This window comes from Xyrauchen texanus, chromosome 17 (assembly GCF_025860055.1).
Source record: "Xyrauchen texanus isolate HMW12.3.18 chromosome 17, RBS_HiC_50CHRs, whole genome shotgun sequence".
NCBI lineage: Eukaryota > Metazoa > Chordata > Actinopteri > Cypriniformes > Catostomidae > Xyrauchen > Xyrauchen texanus.
Genome location: NC_068292.1, coordinates 43,535,410 through 43,556,478, shown reverse-complemented (window position 1 = coordinate 43,556,478; position 21,069 = coordinate 43,535,410). Strand labels below are relative to the sequence as shown.

The following is a 21,069-nucleotide window of genomic DNA, read 5'->3' as shown; positions in this document are numbered from 1 at the left end:
TGTGTGTGAGTCTGTGAGAAAGTGTGTGTGTGTGAGTCTGTGAGAAAGTGTGTGTGTGTCTGTGAGAGAGAGTGTGTGTGAGTCTGTGAGAAAGTGTGTGTGTGTGTGTCTGTGAGAGAGTGTGTGTGTGAGTCTGTGAGAGAGTGTGTGAGTCTGTGAGAAAGTGTGTGTGTGTGTGTGTGTGTGTCTGTGAGAAAGTGTGTGTGTGAGTCTGTGAGAGAGTGTGTGTGTCTGTGAGAAAGTGTGTGTGTTTGTGTGTCTGTGAGAGAGTGTGTATATATATATATAGAGAGAGAGAGAGAGAGAGAGAGAGAGAGAGATTTTAGTTTTTTTTTTGTATAGTCTTGGCCCGTTTGAACATTCCATCTGTATATCGGATCATCCGCTGTGTGAAAGCCGTAAATCAGATCAGATAGAAAAGTCACAGCAACCCGAGTCAGAACAGTCTGAAGGTCTGTGCCAAGTTCGGTAGATGTAGCATGAAAACATTGTAACGAGTAACTGTCATAAACTTTATTCTTGGTTTAGAGATTTTGAGAAAACCTTAAACGAAGTCTATCGAATAAGGCCAGAATGAAATTTAATTCATTACAACTCGTGAATTCATTTAAATCCTCAAATACGTATAAATAAAATGTAAACAGCAGGCTAACACTTGTGAACAATGCAACGCTACAGCTTAGTTTCAAGTGCACAGACAGTATAACGGCCGGATCTCATGAAAATGACGTGACTGTGGCAGCATGTTTGCAGAATGATATTACGTGGATCATTACAAGTTTCAATGCGGTTACGAGGTGAAATGTCCACCGAGGGGCGCTAAAGGCACACTAAATGTTCTCCACTTTAACTTAACCGATAGTGCCATAAAAACAAATGTGAGATAAAATAACGCAACATTGTAATTTCGTGTGGCTTACTTTCGGCTCACGTGTCGACACGTGTGCTCGTGTTGATAATCATGCATAATCATAAAAGTGATTTGATGTCATAAGATATCGAAAAATACGTATAAAGTGGCGTTTTACCCATGATTTGAGTGAAAGTGAACAACTTTTTCACCAGAAATCTGCAGCAATAAAACATAAAACTCATTATGCAAACTGTTGTCATAGTAACATGATTTTTTGAGACCAGGTTGCAGCAGCATAACAAATTAAATTGGCTATTTATATACATCTGGGATAACATGTACAGTTACCAGCATCCATTCAATTGAAAAAGGACTCAAACATACAGAATGATTCAAGTTTGGTTGATCCTCACAATACAACGTTCAGTTGAACTAGTCTTTTGGAAAGGACAAGTCTAAATCCCTGATCCAGGACACATTGAAGACGAGGTTAGACCAGCATGCTAGTCCAGGGATGCGTTTCCCAAAAGCATCGCGAGGGAATTAGATCGTAGAAATTGGCACCAGTGGTCTCTATGATCAACTTCAGCAATGCTTTTGGGAAACTAGTTTGCCTGTTTGGTGCTTGGCCTTTCTGACCAAGGAGGTCTTGCTAATTTAGCTAGTTAAGAAGCCACGTTGGTGACACCAGCATCCCAGCATCCCACGCTGAAAAACCGGGATTCTAACGCCACCTGATGCTGGTGACCAGCAATACTCAGTTTAGAGGAACTCCCCAATTTTTATCATCCTTGCATTTGCAGAATCCATCGGTCCAGAAAGACCAAACCACCAACTGCGATGTTCTCCTCTTCCGGTACAGTCGAGACCTGAGGGTGATCAGTCTGTAAAATATACGTCCTCTGGTCTTGTTGTCTCTCCAAAGACATACCTGGCAGACAGTTCTCCCTGTAGTTTGACGTCTCACCTGAGAAACTCAGGGAAAGGCCACCGGACATCTTTGAAACATGTACAGGCAGGTAATCAACATTACACCTCGAGTCCTGTATTAGTAGATCCGTTAGTAAAGGTGTCCTTTCTCCAAGAGCTAGTAACGGAGAACTCTGGAAGACAAATTCAGGAAGCTGCAATGCACCACTGGAACCAGTTATAACCGGCACCACCAAAGGTTTGCAGTTGGTATCAGAGTCTGCAAACTCTTTGTTCGCAGGAACATTGGTCCCTTCGACCAAAACCGACTGCAGTCCAGATAATTCAAAGCTGGTCTCGTCAGTCCTGTCCTCAGTTGATGGATCATCTGGACAACCCACGGCCATGCTGTAGCTGACAGACGGCTCTGAGCCGTCGCCTGCCGTTCCCTGTTGACTGCCCGCCGAGTCACGCTTCCACTCGGGGTCATGGGAGTCTTGAGATGCATAACCAATATCCTCGTACCGCTCCTGGGCAAAAGAGACCTGTGAAAGCTTTTGGCAGATGTCACTAAATCCCGACTCCACCTGCACTTTGGATATGTCGTCCCAGGTGGTATTGTCCCAAAGTGGAAGAGTATTGGTCCTTGGCAGCATCTGTTTCATAGAGAGAGGACAACTATTAATTTTTCCAAGTTTTCCAAGTCTCTTTGTTTTCCAAAAAGCTACTCATTTTTGCTAGTCGAGTACACGGCCAGAAATGTAGCCGAAGTTGTTGTTTACTCGGCGGTCAATGCTAACCTTATGTAAGTGACTCGGAGGTTGCATTAACTTGTATTTTTCTACTATTGTCCACATTTTAAAAACATTGACAGATAATTCTGTTGCTTTTATGACCTCAAATTGACACTTTTGAAAATATATTTGTCACACCACAAGTCCATTTCAACTGCACTAGAGAAGCCAGAACGGTGATTAAATTGGCTAAAAACGTAAAAGAAATAGTGACAAGGTAATATTCGTATAAATGTTACCATGAAATCTTGGTTGGCTATTGTACCCCATAATAAATATGCCTTCTATGTCTTAAAATCAGAACAAATCAGTGTTTATAAAAACAAAAACATGTGCTATTATTATTTTTATTTTGTGTGTGTGTGTGTCTGTGAGTGTTTGTGAGAGTGTGTGTCTGTGAGAGTGTTTGTGAGAGTGTGTGTGAGAGTGTTTGTGAGAGTGTGAGTCTGTGAGAGTGTTTGTGAGAGTGTGTGTGTGTGTCTGTGAGAGTGTGAGTCTGTGAGAGTGTTTGTGAGAGTGTGTGTGTCTGTGAGAGTGTGAGTCTGTGAGAGTGTTTGTGAGAGTGTGTGTGTGTCTGTGAGAGTGTGAGTCTGTGAGAGTGTTTGTGAGAGTGTGTGTGTCTGTGAGAGTGTGAGTCTGTGAGAGTGTTTGTGAGAGTGTGTGTGTCTGTGAGAGTGTGAGTCTGTGAGAGTGTTTGTGAGAGTGTGTGTGTGTCTGTGAGAGTGTGAGTCTGTGAGAGTGTTTGTGAGAGTGTGTGTGTGTGTCTGTGAGAGTGTTTGTGAGAGTGTGTGTCTGTGAGAGTGTGAGTCTGTGAGAGTGTTTGTGAGAGTGTGTGTGTCTGTGAGAGTGTTTGTGAGAGTGTTTGTGAGAGTGTGTGTGTGTGAGTCTGTGAGAGTGTGTGTCTGTGAGAGTGTGAGTCTGTGAGAGTGTGTGTGTGAGTCTGTGAGAGTGTGTGTCTGTAAGAGTGTTTGTGAGAGTGTTTGTGAGAGTGTGTGTGTGAGTCTGTGAGAGTGTGAGTCTGTGAGAGTGTTTGTGAGAGTGTTTGTGAGAGTGTGTGTGTGTGAGTCTGTGAGAGTGTGTGTCTGTGAGAGTGTGAGTCTGTGAGAGTGTGTGTGTGAGTCTGTGAGAGTGTGTGTCTGTAAGAGTGTGAGTCTGTGAGAGTTTTTGTGAGAGTGTGTGTGTGAGTCTGTGAGAGTGTTTGTGAGAGTGTGAGTCTGTGAGAGTGTGTGTGAGAGTGTTTGTGAGAGTGTGTGTGTGAGTCTGTGAGAGTGTGTGTGAGAGTGTGAGTCTGTGAGAGTGTTTGTGAGAGTGTAAGTCTGTGAGAGTGTGAGTCTGTGAGAGTGTGTGTGAGAGTGTTTGTGAGAGTGTGTGTGTGAGTCTGTGAGAGTGTGAGTCTGTGAGAGTGTGTGTCTGTGAGAGTGTGAGAGTGTGTGTGAGAGTGTTTGTGAGTGTGTGTGAGAGTGTTTGTGAGAGTGTGAGTCTGTGAGAGTGTGAGTCTGTGAGAGTGTTTGTGAGAGTGTGAGTGTGTGAGAGTGTTTGTGAGAGTGTGTGTCTGTGAGAGTGTGAGTCTGTGAGAGTGTGTGTGTGAGTCTGTGAGAGTGTGAGTGTGTGTGTGAGTCTGTGAGAGTGTGAGTGTGAGTCTGTGAGAGTGTTTGTGAGAGTGTGTGTGTGTGTCTGTGAGAGTGTGAGTCTGTGAGTGTGAGTCTGTGAGAGTGTGAGTCTGTGAGAGTGTTTGTGAGAGTGTGTGTCTGTGAGAGTGTTTGTGAGAGTGTGTGTGTGTGTCTGTGAGAGTGTGAGTCTGTGAGAGTGTTTGTGAGAGTGTGTGTGTGTGTCTGTGAGAGTGTTTGTGAGAGTGTGTGTCTGTGAGAGTGTGAGTCTGTGAGAGTGTGAGTCTGTGAGAGTGTTTGTGAGAGTGTGTGTCTGTGAGAGTGTTTGTGAGAGTGTGTGTGTGTGTCTGTGAGAGTGTGAGTCTGTGAGAGTGTTTGTGAGAGTGTGTGTGTGTGTCTGTGAGAGTGTTTGTGAGAGTGTGTGTCTGTGAGAGTGTGAGTCTGTGAGAGTGTTTGTGAGAGTGTTTGTGAGAGTGTGTGTGTGAGTCTGTGAGAGTGTGAGTCTGTGAGAGTGTGAGTCTGTGAGAGTGTTTGTGAGAGTGTGTGTGTGTGAGTCTGTGAGAGTGTGTGTCTGTGAGAGTGTGAGTCTGTGAGAGTGTGTGTGTGAGTCTGTGAGAGTGTGTGTCTGTAAGAGTGTGAGTCTGTGAGAGTTTTTGTGAGAGTGTGTGTGTGAGTCTGTGAGAGTGTTTGTGAGTGTGTGTGTGTGTGAGTCTGTGAGAGTGTGTGTCTGTGAGAGTGTGAGTCTGTGAGAGTGTGTGTGTGAGTCTGTGAGAGTGTGTGTCTGTAAGAGTGTGAGTCTGTGAGAGTTTTTGTGAGAGTGTGTGTGTGAGTCTGTGAGAGTGTTTGTGAGAGTGTGTGTGTGTGTGAGTCTGTCAGAGTGTGTGTCTGTGAGAGTGTGAGTCTGTGAGAGTGTGTGTGTGAGTCTGTGAGAGTGTGTCTGTAAGAGTGTGAGTCTGTGAGAGTTTTTGTGAGAGTGTGTGTGTGAGTCTGTGAGAGTGTTTGTGAGAGTGTGTGTCTGTGAGTGTGTGTGAGAGTGTTTGTGAGAGTGTGTGTGTGAGTCTGTGAGAGTGTGTGTGAGAGTGTGAGTCTGTGAGAGTGTTTGTGAGAGTGTAAGTCTGTGAGAGTGTGAGTCTGTGAGAGTGTGTGTGAGAGTGTTTGTGAGAGTGTGTGTGTGAGTCTGTGAGAGTGTGAGTCTGTGAGAGTGTGTGTCTGTGAGAGTGTGAGTGTGTGTGTGAGTCTGTGAGAGTGTGTGTCTGTGAGAGTGTGAGTGTGTGTGTGAGTCTGTGAGAGTGTTTGTGAGAGTGTGAGTGTGTGAGAGTGTTTGTGAGAGTGTGTGTCTGTGAGAGTGTGAGTCTGTGAGAGTGTTTTTGAGAGTGTTTGTGAGAGTGTGTTTGTGAGTCTGTGAGAGTGTGTGTGAGAGTGTTTGTGAGAGTGTGTGTGTGAGTCTGTGAGAGTGTGAGTCTGTGAGAGTGTGTGTCTGTGAGAGTGATGTGTGAGAGTGTTTGTGAGAGTGTGTGTCTGTGAGAGTGTGAGTCTGTGAGAGTGTTTGTGAGAGTGTGTGTGTGAGTCTGTGAGAGTGTGAGTGTGTGTGTGATTCTGTGAGAGTGTGAGTGTGAGTCTGTGAGAGTGTTTGTGAGAGTGTGTGTCTGTGAGAGTGTGTGTGAGTCTGTGAGTCTGTGAGAGTGTTTGTGAGAGTGTGTGTGTGAGTCTGTGAGAGTGTGTGTGAGTCTGTGAGAGTGTTTGTGAGAGTGTGTGTCTGTGAGAGTGTGTGTGAGTCTGTGAGTCTGTGAGAGTGTTTGTGAGAGTGTGTGTGTGAGTCTGTGAGAGTGTGTGTGAGTCTGTGAGAGTGTCTGTGAGAGTGTGTGTGTGAGTCTGTGAGAGTGTGTGTGAGTCTGTGAGAGTGTCTGTGAGAGTGTGTGTGTGAGTCTGTGAGAGTGTGTGTGAGTCTGTGAGAGTGTCTGTGAGAGTGTGTGTGATTCTGTGAGAGTGTCTGTGAGAGTGTTTGTGAGAGTGTGTGTGTGAGTCTGTGAGAGTGTGTGTGAGTCTGTGAGAGTGTCTGTGAGAGTGTGTGTGTGAGTCTGTGAGAGTGTGTGTGAGTCTGTGAGAGTGTCTGTGAGAGTGTGTGTGTGAGTCTGTGAGAGTGTGTGTGAGTCTGTGAGAGTGTCTGTGAGAGTGTGTGTGTGAGTCTGTGAGAGTGTCTGTGAGAGTGTTTGTGAGAGTGTGTGTGTGAGTCTGTGAGAGTGTGTGTGAGTCTGTGAGAGTGTCTGTGAGAGTGTGTGTGTGATTCTGTGAGAGTGTGAGTGTGAGTCTGTGAGAGTGTTTGTGAGAGTGTGTGTCTGTGAGAGTGTGTATGAGTCTGTGAGTCTGTGAGAGTGTTTGTGAGAGTGTGTGTGTGAGTCTGTGAGAGTGTGTGTGAGTCTGTGAGAGTGTCTGTGAGAGTGTGTGTGTGAGTCTGTGAGAGTGTGTGTGAGTCTGTGAGAGTGTTTGTGAGAGTGTGTGTGTGAGTCTGTGAGAGTGTGTGTGAGTCTGTGAGAGTGTTTGTGAGAGTGTTTGTGAGAGTGTGTGTGTGAGTCTGTGAGAGTGTGTGTGTGAGTCTGTGAGAGTGTTTGTGAGAGTGTGTGTGTGAGTCTGTGAGAGTGTGTGTGAGTCTGTGAGAGTGTCTGTGAGAGTGTGTGTGTGAGTCTGTGAGAGTGTGTGTGAGTCTGTGAGAGTGTCTGTGAGAGTGTGTGTGTGAGTCTGTGAGAGTGTGTGTGAATCTGTGAGAGTGTGTGTGAGAGTGTTTGTGAGAGTGTGTGTGTGAGTCAGTGAGAGTGTTTGTGAGAGTGTGTGTGTGAGTCTGTGAGAGTGTGTGTGAGTCTGTGAGAGTGTCTGTGAGAGTGTGAGTCTGTGAGAGTGTCTGTGAGAGTGTTTGTGAGAGTGTGTGTGTGAGTCTGTGAGAGTGTCTGTGAGAGTGTGTGTGAGTCTGTGAGTCTGTGAGAGTGTTTGTGAGAGTGTGTGTGTGAGTCTGTGAGAGTGTGTGTGAGTCTGTGAGAGTGTCTGTGAGAGTGTTTGTGAGAGTGTGTGTGTGAGTCTGTGAGAGTGTGTGTGAGTCTGTGAGAGTGTCTGTGAGAGTGTGAGTCTGTGAGAGTGTCTGTGAGAGTGTTTGTGAGAGTGTGTGTGTGAGTCTGTGAGAGTGTGTGTGAGTCTGTGAGAGTGTCTGTGAGAGTGTTTGTGAGAGTGTGTGTGTGAGTCTGTGAGAGTGTGTGTGAGTCTGTGAGAGTGTCTGTGAGAGTGTGAGTCTGTGAGAGTGTCTGTGAGAGTGTGTGTGAGTCTGTGAGAGTGTCTGTGAGAGTGTGTGTGTGAGTCTGTGAGAGTGTGTGTGAGTCTGTGAGAGTGTCTGTGAGAGTGTGAGTCTGTGAGAGTGTCTGTGAGAGTGTTTGTGAGAGTGTGTGTGTGAGTCTGTGAGAGTGTTTGTGAGAGTGTGAGTCTGTGAGAGTGTCTGTGAGAGTGTTTGTGAGAGTGTGTGTGTGAGTCTGTGAGAGTGTTTGTGAGAGTGTGTGTGAGTCTGTGAGAGTGTCCGTGAGAGTGTTTGTGAGAGTGTGTGTGAGAGTCTGTGAGAGTGTTTGTGAGAGTGTGTGTGTGGGTCTGTGAGAGTGTGTGTGAGTCTGTGAGAGTGTTTGTGAGAGTGTGTGTGTGAGTCTGTGAGAGTGTGTGTGAGTCTGTGAGAGTGTTTGTGAGAGTGTGTGTGTGTGTCTGTGAGAGTGTGAGTGTGTGTGTGAGTCTGTGAGAGTGTTTGTGAGAGTGTGTGTGTGAGTCTGTGAGAGTGTGTGTGAGTCTGTGAGAGTGTTTGTGAGTCTGTGAGAGTGTCCGTGAGAGTGTTTGTGAGAGTGTGTGTGTGAGTCAGTGAGAGTGTTTGTGAGTCTGTGAGAGTGTCCGTGAGAGTGTTTGTGAGAGTGTGTGTGTGAGTCTGTGAGAGTGTGTGTGAGTCTGTGAGAGTGTCCGTGAGAGTGTTTGTGAGAGTGTGTGTGTGAGTCAGTGAGAGTGTTTGTGAGAGTGTGTGTGTGGGTCTGTGAGAGTGTGTGTGAGTCTGTGAGAGTGTTTGTGAGAGTGTGTGTGAGTCTGTGAGAGTGTGTGTGAGAGTGTGAGTCTGTGAGAGTGTGTGTGAGAGTGTTTGTGTCTGTGTGAGTGTCTGTGATAGTGTGTGCATGTTTGTGCTTGCATGTGCGTTTGTTTGTGTTTGTGTTTGTGAGTGTATGTGTGTGTGTGTGTGTGTAGGCACTTCATAAATCATTTATTTCTGAATATGTAGTAAACAACCAAACATTCACATTTAGGATTAGGAAAAGTGTATCCTGTGGTGTGACTATAATCCACTTTTAAATATTTTAAACAACACGTTTGTGTATAATGAATGCAGCAATATGCAACGAGACTAATGGAATATTTATACTTATAAAAATGTTTCCAGTGAAGCCTGAAGGGTGATAAACGTACTGTAAAAGATATTAATGTATATTTAATACATCAACTATTGTACCTTTTTATTTATTTATTTATATTTTTAGATAAATGAGACCCTCTAAAAACGAACATACCAAACAATTCTCTTTAATGCCATTTTAATACAGTAGAAAAAAAGGTTTTAGCACTAATAATTAAATCGGGATAGATTTGATATGATAAACATTTTCTGGTCATAGTTCCCAAACTTCCACGCGTGTCAATTCAGAGTTTGGACGACTTAGTTTTGACTATAGTTTTTGCTGGTAATGCATGACAGTCAATTTCTGCTGCCAAAAGCCAAAACGAAACACAACGCATTCTTTAGCAGAAACGTGACGCTCTCATCAAACAGGACTTTGCAGGGAGGAGTCGATTCCAAGCAACTTCACCTGGAATTTCCCCGTGTGGATGTGACACAAACACTCACCAACGCTTTCGGCAAGGAACACGTTCTTCTCACAGATTGCTGGTAGAGCACTATGGGAATGATAATCAGCAGGACAAGAGCCACCAGACCAGGAAGTAGAAATATGAGAAACCACGACTGACGTGCTGGAAGAGAACAGAGTTGAAACTGCAGATGATCATTTTCTTAAGGAAGTCTTGTTGAGTGAACTTTATGCTTAAAACAAGTTCAAATGATGCACTATGGAGCCCCTTCGAGGACTGTTTCTCTAAAATAGTTTTGCATTCCCATGCATTTATTTTGGGTGTCATTACAATACATTAAACATGGTTTTACGGTAGTAATAGGGTAGATGTCAGGATTGTAGTAACCATCAGGGCTGGACTGGGAAGAGAAATCGGCCCGGGACTGTACATAGCAACTGGCCGAAAAGTTGTCGAGTGTTTGGGGGAGGGGCCGATGGCCAGTCCGCCCCCGATCGGCCCCAAAGTGCGTCGACCCACCGGGAAAATGCCCGGTATGCCAGATTACCAGTCCAGCCCTGGTAACCATGGTTGCACATGGCAATACTGTAGTAACCAACAATGTAGTAATCATAGTTAATTTTGTGGTTACTATGGTTTTACATAGTTTAACTATGGCTACTGCAGTTAAAACTAAGTTTATTTTTGTAGATGTTTATTCATTATTTACTCACCCTCATGCCATCCCAGATGTGTGTGACTTTCTTTCTTCTGCAGAACACAAATGGAGATTTGTAGAAGAATATCTCAGCTCTGTAGGTCCGTACAATATAAGTGAATGGTGACCAGAACTAAAAATCTTCAGAAGCAACATAATAAGTCTTGGTGAGGAACAGAACAATATTTCAGATTGAAATATGAACAGGCACCATATGTGACTTTCAGATGTAAAAGTGAAAGTGGAGATTTAGTGCAAAAAAAAAAGAAAAAAAAAAAGGACTTTTAATCTGTTTCACTCCCACACCTATTATAACACTTCTGAAGACATGGTCGTAAGGACTACTTTTAGGTTTACTTTATGTGATTTTTGGAGCTACAAATGTCTGGTCACCATTTACTTGCATTGTAGGGACCTACAGAGCTGAAATATTCTTTTCTGCAAATCGCAGCGCCGTTTTGTGGTGTGTTCTGCATAACGCGGCGGCTCATTTTAGCATATCGCCGCCCATTCGGACCGTTTCTCGGCCGACCCACCAGCTCGCTCGGTTCTCCCGATGGTCAGTCCGCCCCCGATCGGCCCCAAAGTGGGTCGGCCCACCGGGAAAATGCCCGGTATACCCGATTACAAGTCCAGCCCTGGTAACCATGGTTGCACATGGCAATACTGTAGTAATCAAGAATGTAGTAGTCATGGTTAATTTTTGTAGGTGTTTGGCTATTGTACCCCATAATAAATATGCCTTCTATGTCTTAAAATCAGAACAAATCAGTGTTTATAAAAACAAAAACATGTGCTATTATTATTAGTGCTACAAATTTCTGGTCACCATTCACTTGCATTGTAAGGACCTACAGAGCAGAGATATTCTTCTACAAATCTCCATTTGTGTTCTGCATAAGAAAGAAAGTCACACACATCTGGGATGGCATGAGGGGGAGTAAATAATGAGAGAATGTTCATTCTTGGGTGAATTTTTTGATGCTAATTTTTTGAGATAGGAATTTTGGGTTTTCATGAGCTGTATGCCAAAATCATCAGTATTAAAACAATAAAAGACCTGAAATATTTCAGTTGGTGTGGAATGAATCTAAAATATATGAAAGTTTAATTTTTATCATTACATTATGGAAAATAATGAACTTTATCACAATATGCTAATTTTTTGAGAAGGACCTGTGTATATATATACATATATACGTATAGTGATCCCATGGTTAATTTGTGTTACATGTACAGCACCAGTTGTGCATGTGTAAATGTATATTTTACTCATTACAGTTGTAATAAAATGAAAATGAGTGCTTGTGATAGTGTTTGGGAGGTGGTTGCGTGTATTTGAGCACATTTATGCTTATTTTATAATAAGCATAGTTTATAAAGTGGCCCATTTTAGAAGAAATGGGCCAGAAAATATATGGTCTTTTTCATCAAATAATTAAATGTTGGGTTTGGGTAGCTCAGCGAGTATTGACACGGACTACTGACACTGGAGTCACGAGTTTGAATCAGGGTGTGCTGAGTGACTCCAGCCAGGTCTCCTAAGCAACCAAATTGGCCTGGTTGCTAGGGAGGGAGTCACATGGGGTAACCTCCTCGTGGTGGTGATTAGTGGTTCTCTCAATGGGGTGTGTGGTGAGTTGTGTGTGGACCGTGGAGAGTAGCATGAGCCTCCACATGCTGCGAGTCTCCGCGGTGTCATGCACAACGAGTCACGTGATAAGATGCGCGGATTGACGGTCTCAGAAGCGGAGGCAACTGAGACTTGTCCTCCGCCACCCAGATTGAGGTGAGTAACCGCGCCACCATGAGGACCTACTAAGTAGTGCGAATTGGGCGTTCCAATATGGGGAGAAAAAGCAGATAAAAAAAGGGTGAGAAAAATAAGGTCTTATTATCTCATGCATCTTTGCTTCTCAAAGTAGAAATGTATCTTTTGTAAGGATCTTTACTGTAGACATTCATAACGGAAAACAAAGCAGAACAAAAACACTGATTGAGAAATGTTTGCAATTTATGACTGAATTTAGGCTAGATATTGATGAGTCTTTGGGAAATGCTGTGTTTTTAGAAAAATTTGCATTGCATGAGACTGATTTTAGTTCAACGTGTGTTGTTTACTAAAGAGACGCTCCGAATCAGTCAAGGAAATGCAAGGTTTCCTTTAGGCCAACAATAAAAGCAAACAAGACAACAGAGAGCATAAGATACTTTGCTAAGCAGGCGCTGCTCAGATTCAGTCAAGGCGGTGTGTATAGATGAATGAAAACAAGATTGGTTCAATTACCCGAGACATTCACACAAAAGGAGGCTTTCTCACTCTGTCGAGGCGAAAAGGGAAGTGTGAGTGAATATACAACATCCCCACAATACTGCTTGTCCGTTTCTACAAGCCATATAACCACTGAGTCAGACGTGCCCTCAAATACCTGCAAAGAGACATGAAGGAGACATTTAGTTTAACAGATGAATACCTTCAAAGAGTGAATCTGTACAGATCACCCCCAAATCAAAATAAATACCATACTAACAACAGTATGTACAAAATAACAATTTGCATGAATAAAATGATGCATATTATGGACAAATTATTGCATTACCGTATATTCTTAAAACATAAATATTTTTTACATTTAAACCGGCAAATAAAAAAGGCAGCAAAACAAATTATCTTTAAATACTTTGGAATAAAATATAGTTTTTCCCACATTTCAGTAACGAGAATGAGATTTTGTAGCATTACAGTAAGGAGAATTAGGTTTTGTACCATTACAGTAACGACAATGAGATTTTGTAGCATTACAGTAACGAGAATTAGGTTTTGTAGCATTACAGTAACGAGAATTAGATTTTGTAGCATTACAGATTTTGTAGCATTACAGTAACGAGAATTAGGTTTTGTAGCATTACAGTAACGAGAACGAGATTTTGTAACATTACAGTAACAAGAATGAGGTTTTGTAACATTACAGTAACAAGAATGAGGTTTTGTAACATTACAGTAACGAGAATGAGATTTTGTAGCATTACAGTAACGAGAACGAGATTTTGTAACATTACAGTAACAAGAATGAGGTTTTGTAACATTACAGTAACAAGAATGAGGTTTTGTAACATTACAGTAACTAGAATGAGATTTTGTAGCATTACAGTAACGAGAACGAGATTTTGTAACATTACAGCAACAAGAATGAGGTTTTGTAACATTACAGTAACGAGAATGAGATTTTGTAGCATTACAGTAACGAGAACGAGATTTTGTAACATTACAGTAACAAGAATGAGGTTTTGTAACATTACAGTAACGAGAATGAGATTTTGTAGCATTACAGTAATGAGAATGAGATTTTGTAACATTACAGTAACAAGAATGAGGTTTTGTAACATTACAGTAATGAGAATTAGATTTTGTAGCATTACAGTAATGAGAATGAGATTTTGTAACATTACAGTAACAAGAATGAGGTTTTGTAACATTACAGTAATGAGAATGAGATTTTGTAGCATTTCAGTAACGAGAATGAGATTTTGTAACATTACAGTAACAAGAATGAGGTTTTGTAACATTACAGTAACGAGAATGAGATTTTGTAACATTACAGTAACAAGAATGAGGTTTTGTAGCATTACAGTAACGAGAATGAGATTTTGTAACATTACAGTAACGAGAATGAGATTTTGTAGCATTACAGTAACGAGAACGAGATTTTGTAACATTACAGTAACAAGAATGAGGTTTTGTAACATTACAGTAATGAGAATGAGATTTTGTAACATTTCAATAACGAGAATGAGATTTTGTAACATTACAGTAACGAGAATGAAGTTTTTTTAGCATTACAGATTTTGTAGCATTACAGTAATGAGAATGAGATTTTGTAGCATTACAGTAACGAGAATGAGATTTTGTAACATTACAGTAACGAGAATGAGATTTTGTAGCATTACAGTAACGAGAATTAAGTTTTTTTAGCATTACAGATTTTGTAGCATTACAGTAATGAGAATGAGATTTTGTAGCATTACAGTAACGAGAATGAGATTTTGTAACATTACAGTAACGAGAATGAGATTTTGTAGCATTACAGTAACGAGAATTACGTTTTTTTTAGCATTACAGATTTTGTAGCATTACAGTAACGAGAATGAGATTTTGTAGCATTACAGTAACGAGAATGAGATTTTGTAACATTTCAGTAACGAGAATGAGATTTTGTAACATTACAGTAACAAGAATGAGGTTTTGTAACATTACAGTAATGAGAATGAGATTTTGTAACATTTCAGTAACGAGAATGAGATTTTGTAACATTACAGTAACGAGAATGAAGTTTTTTTAGCATTACAGATTTTGTAGCATTACAGTAATGAGAATGAGATTTTGTAGCATTACAGTAACGAGAATGAGATTTTGTAACATTACAGTAACGAGAATGAGATTTTGTAGCATTACAGTAACGAGAATTAAGTTTTTTTAGCATTACAGATTTTGTAGCATTACAGTAATGAGAATGAGATTTTGTAACATTTCAGTAACGAGAATGAGATTTTGTAGCATTACAGTAACGAGAATTAAGTTTTTTTAGCATTACAGATTTTGTAGCATTACAGTAACGAGAATGAGATTTTGTAACATTACAGTAACGAGAATGAGATTTTGTAGCATTACAGTAACGAGAATGAGATTTTGTAACATTACAGTAACGAGAATGAGATTTTGAACCATTACAGTAACGAGAATGAGATTTTGTAACATTTCAGTAACGAGAATGAGGTTTTGAAACATTACAGTAACGAGAATGAGATTTTGTAACATTTCAGTAACGAGAATGAGATTTTGTAACATTACAGTAATGAGAATGAGATTTTGTAGCATTACAGTAACGAGAATTAAGTTTTTTTAGCATTACAGATTTTGTAGCATTACAGTAACGAGAATGAGATTTTGTAACATTACAGTAACGAGAATGAGATTTTGTAGCATTACAGTAACGAGAATGAGATTTTGTAACATTACAGTAACGAGAATGAGATTTTGAACCATTACAGTAACGAGAATGAGATTTTGTAACATTTCAGTAACGAGAATGAGGTTTTGAAACATTACAGTAACGAGAATGAGATTTTGTAACATTTCAGTAACGAGAATGAGATTTTGTAACATTACAGTAACGAGAATGAGGTTTTGTAGCATTTCAGTAACGAGAATGAAGTTTTGTAGCATTTCAGTAACGAGAATGAAGTTTTTTAGCATTACAGATTTTGTAACATTTCAGTAACGAAAATGAGATTTTGTAGCATTTCATTAACGAGAATGAGATTTTGTAGCATTTCAGTAACGAGAATGAAGTTTTTTAGCATTACAGTAACGAGAATGAAGTTTTTTAGCATTACAGATTTTGTAACATTTCAGTAACGAAAATGAGATTTTGTAGCATTTCAGTAACGAGAATGAAGTTTTTTAGCATTACAGTAGCGAGAATGAAGTTTTTTAGCATTACAGTAACGAGAATGAAGTTTTTTAGCATTACAGTAGCGAGAATGAAGTTTTTTAGCATTTCAGTAACGAGAATGAAGTTTTTTAGCATTACAGTAGCGAGAATGAAGTTTTTTAGCATTACAGTAGCGAGAATGAAGTTTTTTAGCATTACAGTAACGAGAATGAAGTTTTTTAGCATTACAGATTTTGTAACATTACAGTAACGAAAATGAGATTTTGTACCATTACAGTCACGAGAATTGGGGGTGTAAAATGTGCTTAAATCACCCAAAAATCTAATTAAATAACAAATAATTGAAATGATATTTTGCATTATGAAAATAAAGCCGATTTATATAGACTAATTCTCATTACCATATTACTACAATGTGACACTTATTGGATTCTTATTACTGTGATACAATTAATTTGTATCGTTTATTTAAATCAGCCAAAATTAAATGCAGTACAACATAATACTACAATGACGTTTGTGCTTAATGTCCTCAAATTCAAAAGGACATGCATACAGAATTGTATTTTATTTACATAAGTAAAATTAAGCCTATTCTTTAGACAAATGCTCATTACTGTATTACAGTCATTTTCTCTTCAGATTGTAATTACTGTAATGCAATGATTGTTATTTATATATTTAAATCGTAAAAAGTAAAGGCTTTAAAACAAATATACTGTGATTTTTAAATACCATACAACTGGAATAATATATAATTTTTTTCACATTACAGAAATTAAAACATGCATTTATTTTTATTATTATTATAGTAATGAGAATGAGATATTTGTAGCAATATGGTAAAATTGTCATTACCATATTACCGTAATGTGACTCATTAGATTTTAATTAATGTGATATAATGTTCTTTTTTGTTTTAATAAGCAACAATTAAAAGCAGTACAGCAGGAAACCGATGGAGTGCGTACTCCAGGTAGGGAAGGAGGTATTGCCCCAAGTGAAGGAGTTCAAGTACCTCGGGGTCTTGTTCACGAGTGAGGGGACAATGGAGCGGGAGGTTGGCCGGAGAATTGGGGCAGCGGTGGCGGTATTGCACTCACTCTATCGCACCGTTGTCACGAAAAGAGAGCTGAGCCGGAAGGCAAAGCTCTCGATCTACGGTCAATTTTGTTCCTACCTCACCTATGGTCATGAAGGCTGGGTCATGACTGAAAGAACTAGGTCGCGAGTACAAGCGGCCGAAATGGGCTTCTTCAGAAGGGTGGCGGGCTTCTCCCTTAGAGATAGGGTGAGGAGCTCAGTCATCCGTGAGGAGCTCGGAGTAGAGCCGCTGCTCCTTTGCGTCGAAAGGAGTCAGTTGAGGTGGTTTGGGCATGTGGTAAGGATGCCCCCTGGCCGCCTCCCTAGGGGGTGTTTCAGGCACGTCCAGCTGGGAGGAGGCCTCGGGGAAGACCCAGGATTAGGTGGAGAGATTACATCTCCACACTGGCCTGGGAACGCCTCGGGGTCTCCCAGTCAGAGCTGGTTAATGTGGCTTGGGATAGGGAAGTTTGGGGCCCCCTGCTGGAGCAGCTGCCCCCGCGACCCGACTTCGGATAAGCGGTTGAAGATGGATGGATGGATAAAAGCAGTACAACAAATGATGTATAAATACTTTAAAACTAGAATAATATATTATTTTATTTCAAATGAAATTAAGGCAATTGTTTTGACATGCATTATTCTCATTAGCACCAGCTTAATCTTTCAATGCAAAAAATCTGAGGTCATAAAACTAGTTTTTGTTTATTATTTCTGGGGGTGAAAACATGAAGAGAACACGTTATAAAAGGTTTGAAATAAGAGAGCAGTAATAATTCATAGTAAAGATGAACAGGGGATAGTCACCATTCCAGCTACAGACTTAGGATGCGTCAGATGAACTTTATACTTAATGGACTGTGTTCCTAAATCTTTGCAGGTTCCCCAGCAGCTGATCATCTCAATGGGGCGATTGTGAGGACCCATCGGCGGTGTAACCTTCACTGTCAGGGAGGTGTTGTTCCTCAACACGGACAACTGTGGAGCTTCTAAAGTGGCTACAAACAAAAAAGATGGAGAGAGAAATCATTGTGATGTGTTGGATAGATTTTAAACAAACATGATGCCAGACATTCAATCTAAACTAACGGATCTCAACTGGTGGGTTGAGATATACACAAATAGATGCAGGTCTGTTCTGGGGTGCGTTCTGGTACCCCGTTGGGTCACAAACAGCATTGGAAAAAAAACACTACATGCAATGACAAAATTGTGCCAATCTAAAGAATGAAAGGACAGAATATCTTACTTTGCTTAAGCGGAGAGAATGTAACCTCGCCCAGACACCGTCCACTGGCCGTAATCTTGGCAAAATATCTCGAGTCCACATCAGTCGTCACATTCGTGAGGTCACATCGAGAATCAGAGATGTTCTGGCACCATGTCACCGGTTCATACGCTTCTCCATAACTGTAACACATCAGACTCGTGGTTTAATGAAGGCCTCAGTTTACACAGACATCGAAAGAACGGCAAGACTTTAAATAGTCTAATCGTAATAAATGACTGCAACCAGATTCTCTATTGCACACTCTGTATGTTTATATAGTGTCATGTAATATCACGAGTATTTAAAAATCATTTTTATTGTCAAGTTTCTTTGTTATTGTAACTTATTTGTCAAAACAAAATAAAAAATCCAATTCCACTTTTAATTGGAAACATTGTATCACTCCAATTCTAATTAGAACCTAAATCTCGTTCCAATCTGAATTGCAAATTTCCTGCATTTGCAGTTTGGTGATTCCACCTGCAGGACCTCATAAATTTCATGTCCAAACTCGGAAAATATTAGTTGGAATGTCAAATTATGTCCCTGAAAATCCCTGTTGAAGCCGAAAATGTATGAGATATGATTAAAGCATCTATAGATAAATATGGTTTATTTACTAATTATTTTTAATGTGCTTATCAGTACAAGTATTATTAGAATCTATTCCAATTCAAATTCTGGAATGAGAATAAAATTCTAATACTCAATCCAATTCTAATTAGAATCAAATTATCATATCAGCACTAATTAGAATAGAATTCTCATTTAAATTCTAATTAGAATCACATTCTCATTCCAGTTCTAAATAGAATCTAATTCTCATTTCAGTTCTAATTAGAATCTAATTCTCATTTAAATTCTATTAGAATCAAATTCTCACTTCAATTCTAATCTGATTCTCATTCCAAGTCTAATTAGAATCTATTTCAATTCAAATTCTGGAATGAGAACAAAAATCTAATACAAATCCAATTCTAATTAGAATCAAATTATAATTTCAGCTCTAATTAGAATCTAATTTAAATTCCAATTAGAATCAAATTTGCATTTCAGTTCTAATTAGAATCTAATTCAAATTTAAATTCTGGAATGCAATCAGAATACAAATCTAATACTCAATCCAATTCTAATTAGAATAAAATTCTTATTTAATTTCTAATTAGAATCAAATTCTCATTCCAGTTCCAATTAGAATCTAATTTTCATTCCAATTCTAATCTAATTCTCATTCCACATCTAATCTGATTCTTAATCAGAGTCTAATTTGAATCTAATTCAAATTCTGGAATGGAATGATAATAAAAATCTAATTCTCAATCCAATTCCAATTAGAATATAATTCTCACTTCAATTCTAATTAAAATCAAATTCTCATTTAAATTCTATTAGAATCAAATTCTCACTTCAATTCTAATCTGATTCTCATTCCAAGTCTAATTAGAATCTATTTCAATTCAAATTCTGGAATGAGAATAAAATTTTTATACTCAATCCAATTCTAATTAGAATCAAATTATCATTTCAGTTCTAAATAGAATCTAATTCAAATTTAAATTCTGGAATGCAATCAGAATACAAATCTAATACTCAATCCAATTCTAATTAGAATCAAATTATTATTTAATTTCCAATTAGAATCTAATTCTCACTTTAATTCTAATCTGATTCTCATTCCAAGTCTAATTAGAATCTATTTAAATTCAAATTCTGGAATGAGAATAAAAATCTAATACTCAATCTAATTCTAAATAGAATCAAATTATCATTTCAGTTCTAAACAGAATAGAATTCACACTCCAATTCTAAATAGAATCAAATTATAATTTCAGATCTAATTAGAATAGAATTCACACTCCAATTCTAATTAGAATACAATTTTCATTTCAGTTCTAATTAGATTAGAATTCCACTCCAATTCTAATTAGAATACAATTTTCATTTCAGTTCTAAATAGAATCTAATTCAAATTTAAATTCTGGAATGCAATCAGAATACAAATCTAATACTCAATCCAATTCTAATTAGAATCAAATTCTCATTTCAGTTCCAATTCTAATCTAATTCTCATTCCACATCTAATCTGATTCTTAAGTCTAATTGAATCTAATTCTCACTTCAATTCGATTTAGAATAAAATTGTAATTTCTGTTCTAATTAGAATAAAATTCTCATTTTAGTTCCAATTAGAATCTAATTCTCACTTTATTTCTAATCTGATTATCATTCCAAGTCTAATTAGAATCTATTTCAATTCAAATTCTGGAATGAGAATAAAAATCTAATACAAATCCAATTCTAAATAGAATCAAATTATCATTTCAGCTCTATTTAGATTAGAATTCACACTCCAATTCTAATTAGAATACAATTTTCATTTCATTCTAAATAGAATCTAATTCAAATTTAAATTCTGGAATGCAATCAGAATACAAATCTAATACTCAATCCAATTCTAATTAGAATAAAATTCTTATTTAATTTCTAATTAGAATCAAATTCTCATTCCAGTTCCAATTAGAATCTAATTTTCATTCCAATTCTAATCTAATTCTCATTCCACATCTAATCTGATTCTTAATCAGAGTCTAATTTGAATCTAATTCAAATTCTGGAATGGAATGATAATAAAAATCTAATTCTCAATCCAATTCCAATTAGAATATAATTCTCACTTCAATTCTAATTAAAATCAAATTCTCATTTAAATTCTATTAGAATCAAATTCTCACTTCAATTCTAATCTGATTCTCATTCCAAGTCTAATTAGAATCTATTTCAATTCAAATTCTGGAATGAGAATAAAATTTTATACTCAATCCAATTCTAATTAGAATCAAATTATCATTTCAGTTCTAAATAGAATCTAATTCAAATTTAAATTCTGGAATGCAATCAGAATACAAATCTAATACTCAATCCAATTCTAATTAGAATCAAATTATTATTTAATTTCCAATTAGAATCTAATTCTCACTTTAATTCTAATCTGATTCTCATTCCAAGTCTAATTAGAATCTATTTAAATTCAAATTCTGGAATGAGAATAAAAATCTAATACTCAATCTAATTCTAAATAGAATCAAATTATCATTTCAGTTCTAAACAGAATAGAATTCACACTCCAATTCTAAATAGAATCAAATTATAATTTCAGATCTAATTAGAATAGAATTCACACTCCAATTCTAATTAGAATACAATTTTCATTTCAGTTCTAATTAGATTAGAATTCCCACTCCAATTCTAATTAGAATACAATTTTCATTTCAGTTCTAAATAGAATCTAATTCAAATTTAAATTCTGGAATGCAATCAGAATACAAATCTAATACTCAATCCAATTCTAATTAGAATCAAATTCTCATTTCAGTTCCAATTCTAATCTAATTCTCATTCCACATCTAATCTGATTCTTAAGTCTAATTGGAATCTAATTCTCACTTCAATTCGATTTAGAATAAAATTGTAATTTCTGTTCTAATTAGAATAAAATTCTCATTTTAGTTCCAATTAGAATCTAATTCTCAC

The 21,069-nt window shown here is 38.4% G+C and overlaps 1 protein-coding gene across 1 annotated transcript in view; it reads right to left on the bottom strand.

The window, feature by feature from the left end:
* Positions 1 to 1,638: 1,638 nt before the first annotated feature.
* Positions 1,639 to 21,069, bottom strand: part of LOC127657700 (uncharacterized) — a 25,302-nt gene continuing 5,871 nt past the window's right edge. The window contains exons 3-7 of the mRNA XM_052146542.1: positions 17,518 to 17,678; positions 17,076 to 17,266; positions 12,020 to 12,161; positions 9,073 to 9,197; positions 1,639 to 2,418 (exon numbers count right to left, since the gene is read on the bottom strand). Of these exons, the coding sequence (XP_052002502.1) occupies positions 1,639 to 2,418; positions 9,073 to 9,197; positions 12,020 to 12,161; positions 17,076 to 17,266; positions 17,518 to 17,678 (1,399 nt within the window). The remainder of the gene's footprint in view (positions 2,419 to 9,072; positions 9,198 to 12,019; positions 12,162 to 17,075; positions 17,267 to 17,517; positions 17,679 to 21,069) is intronic.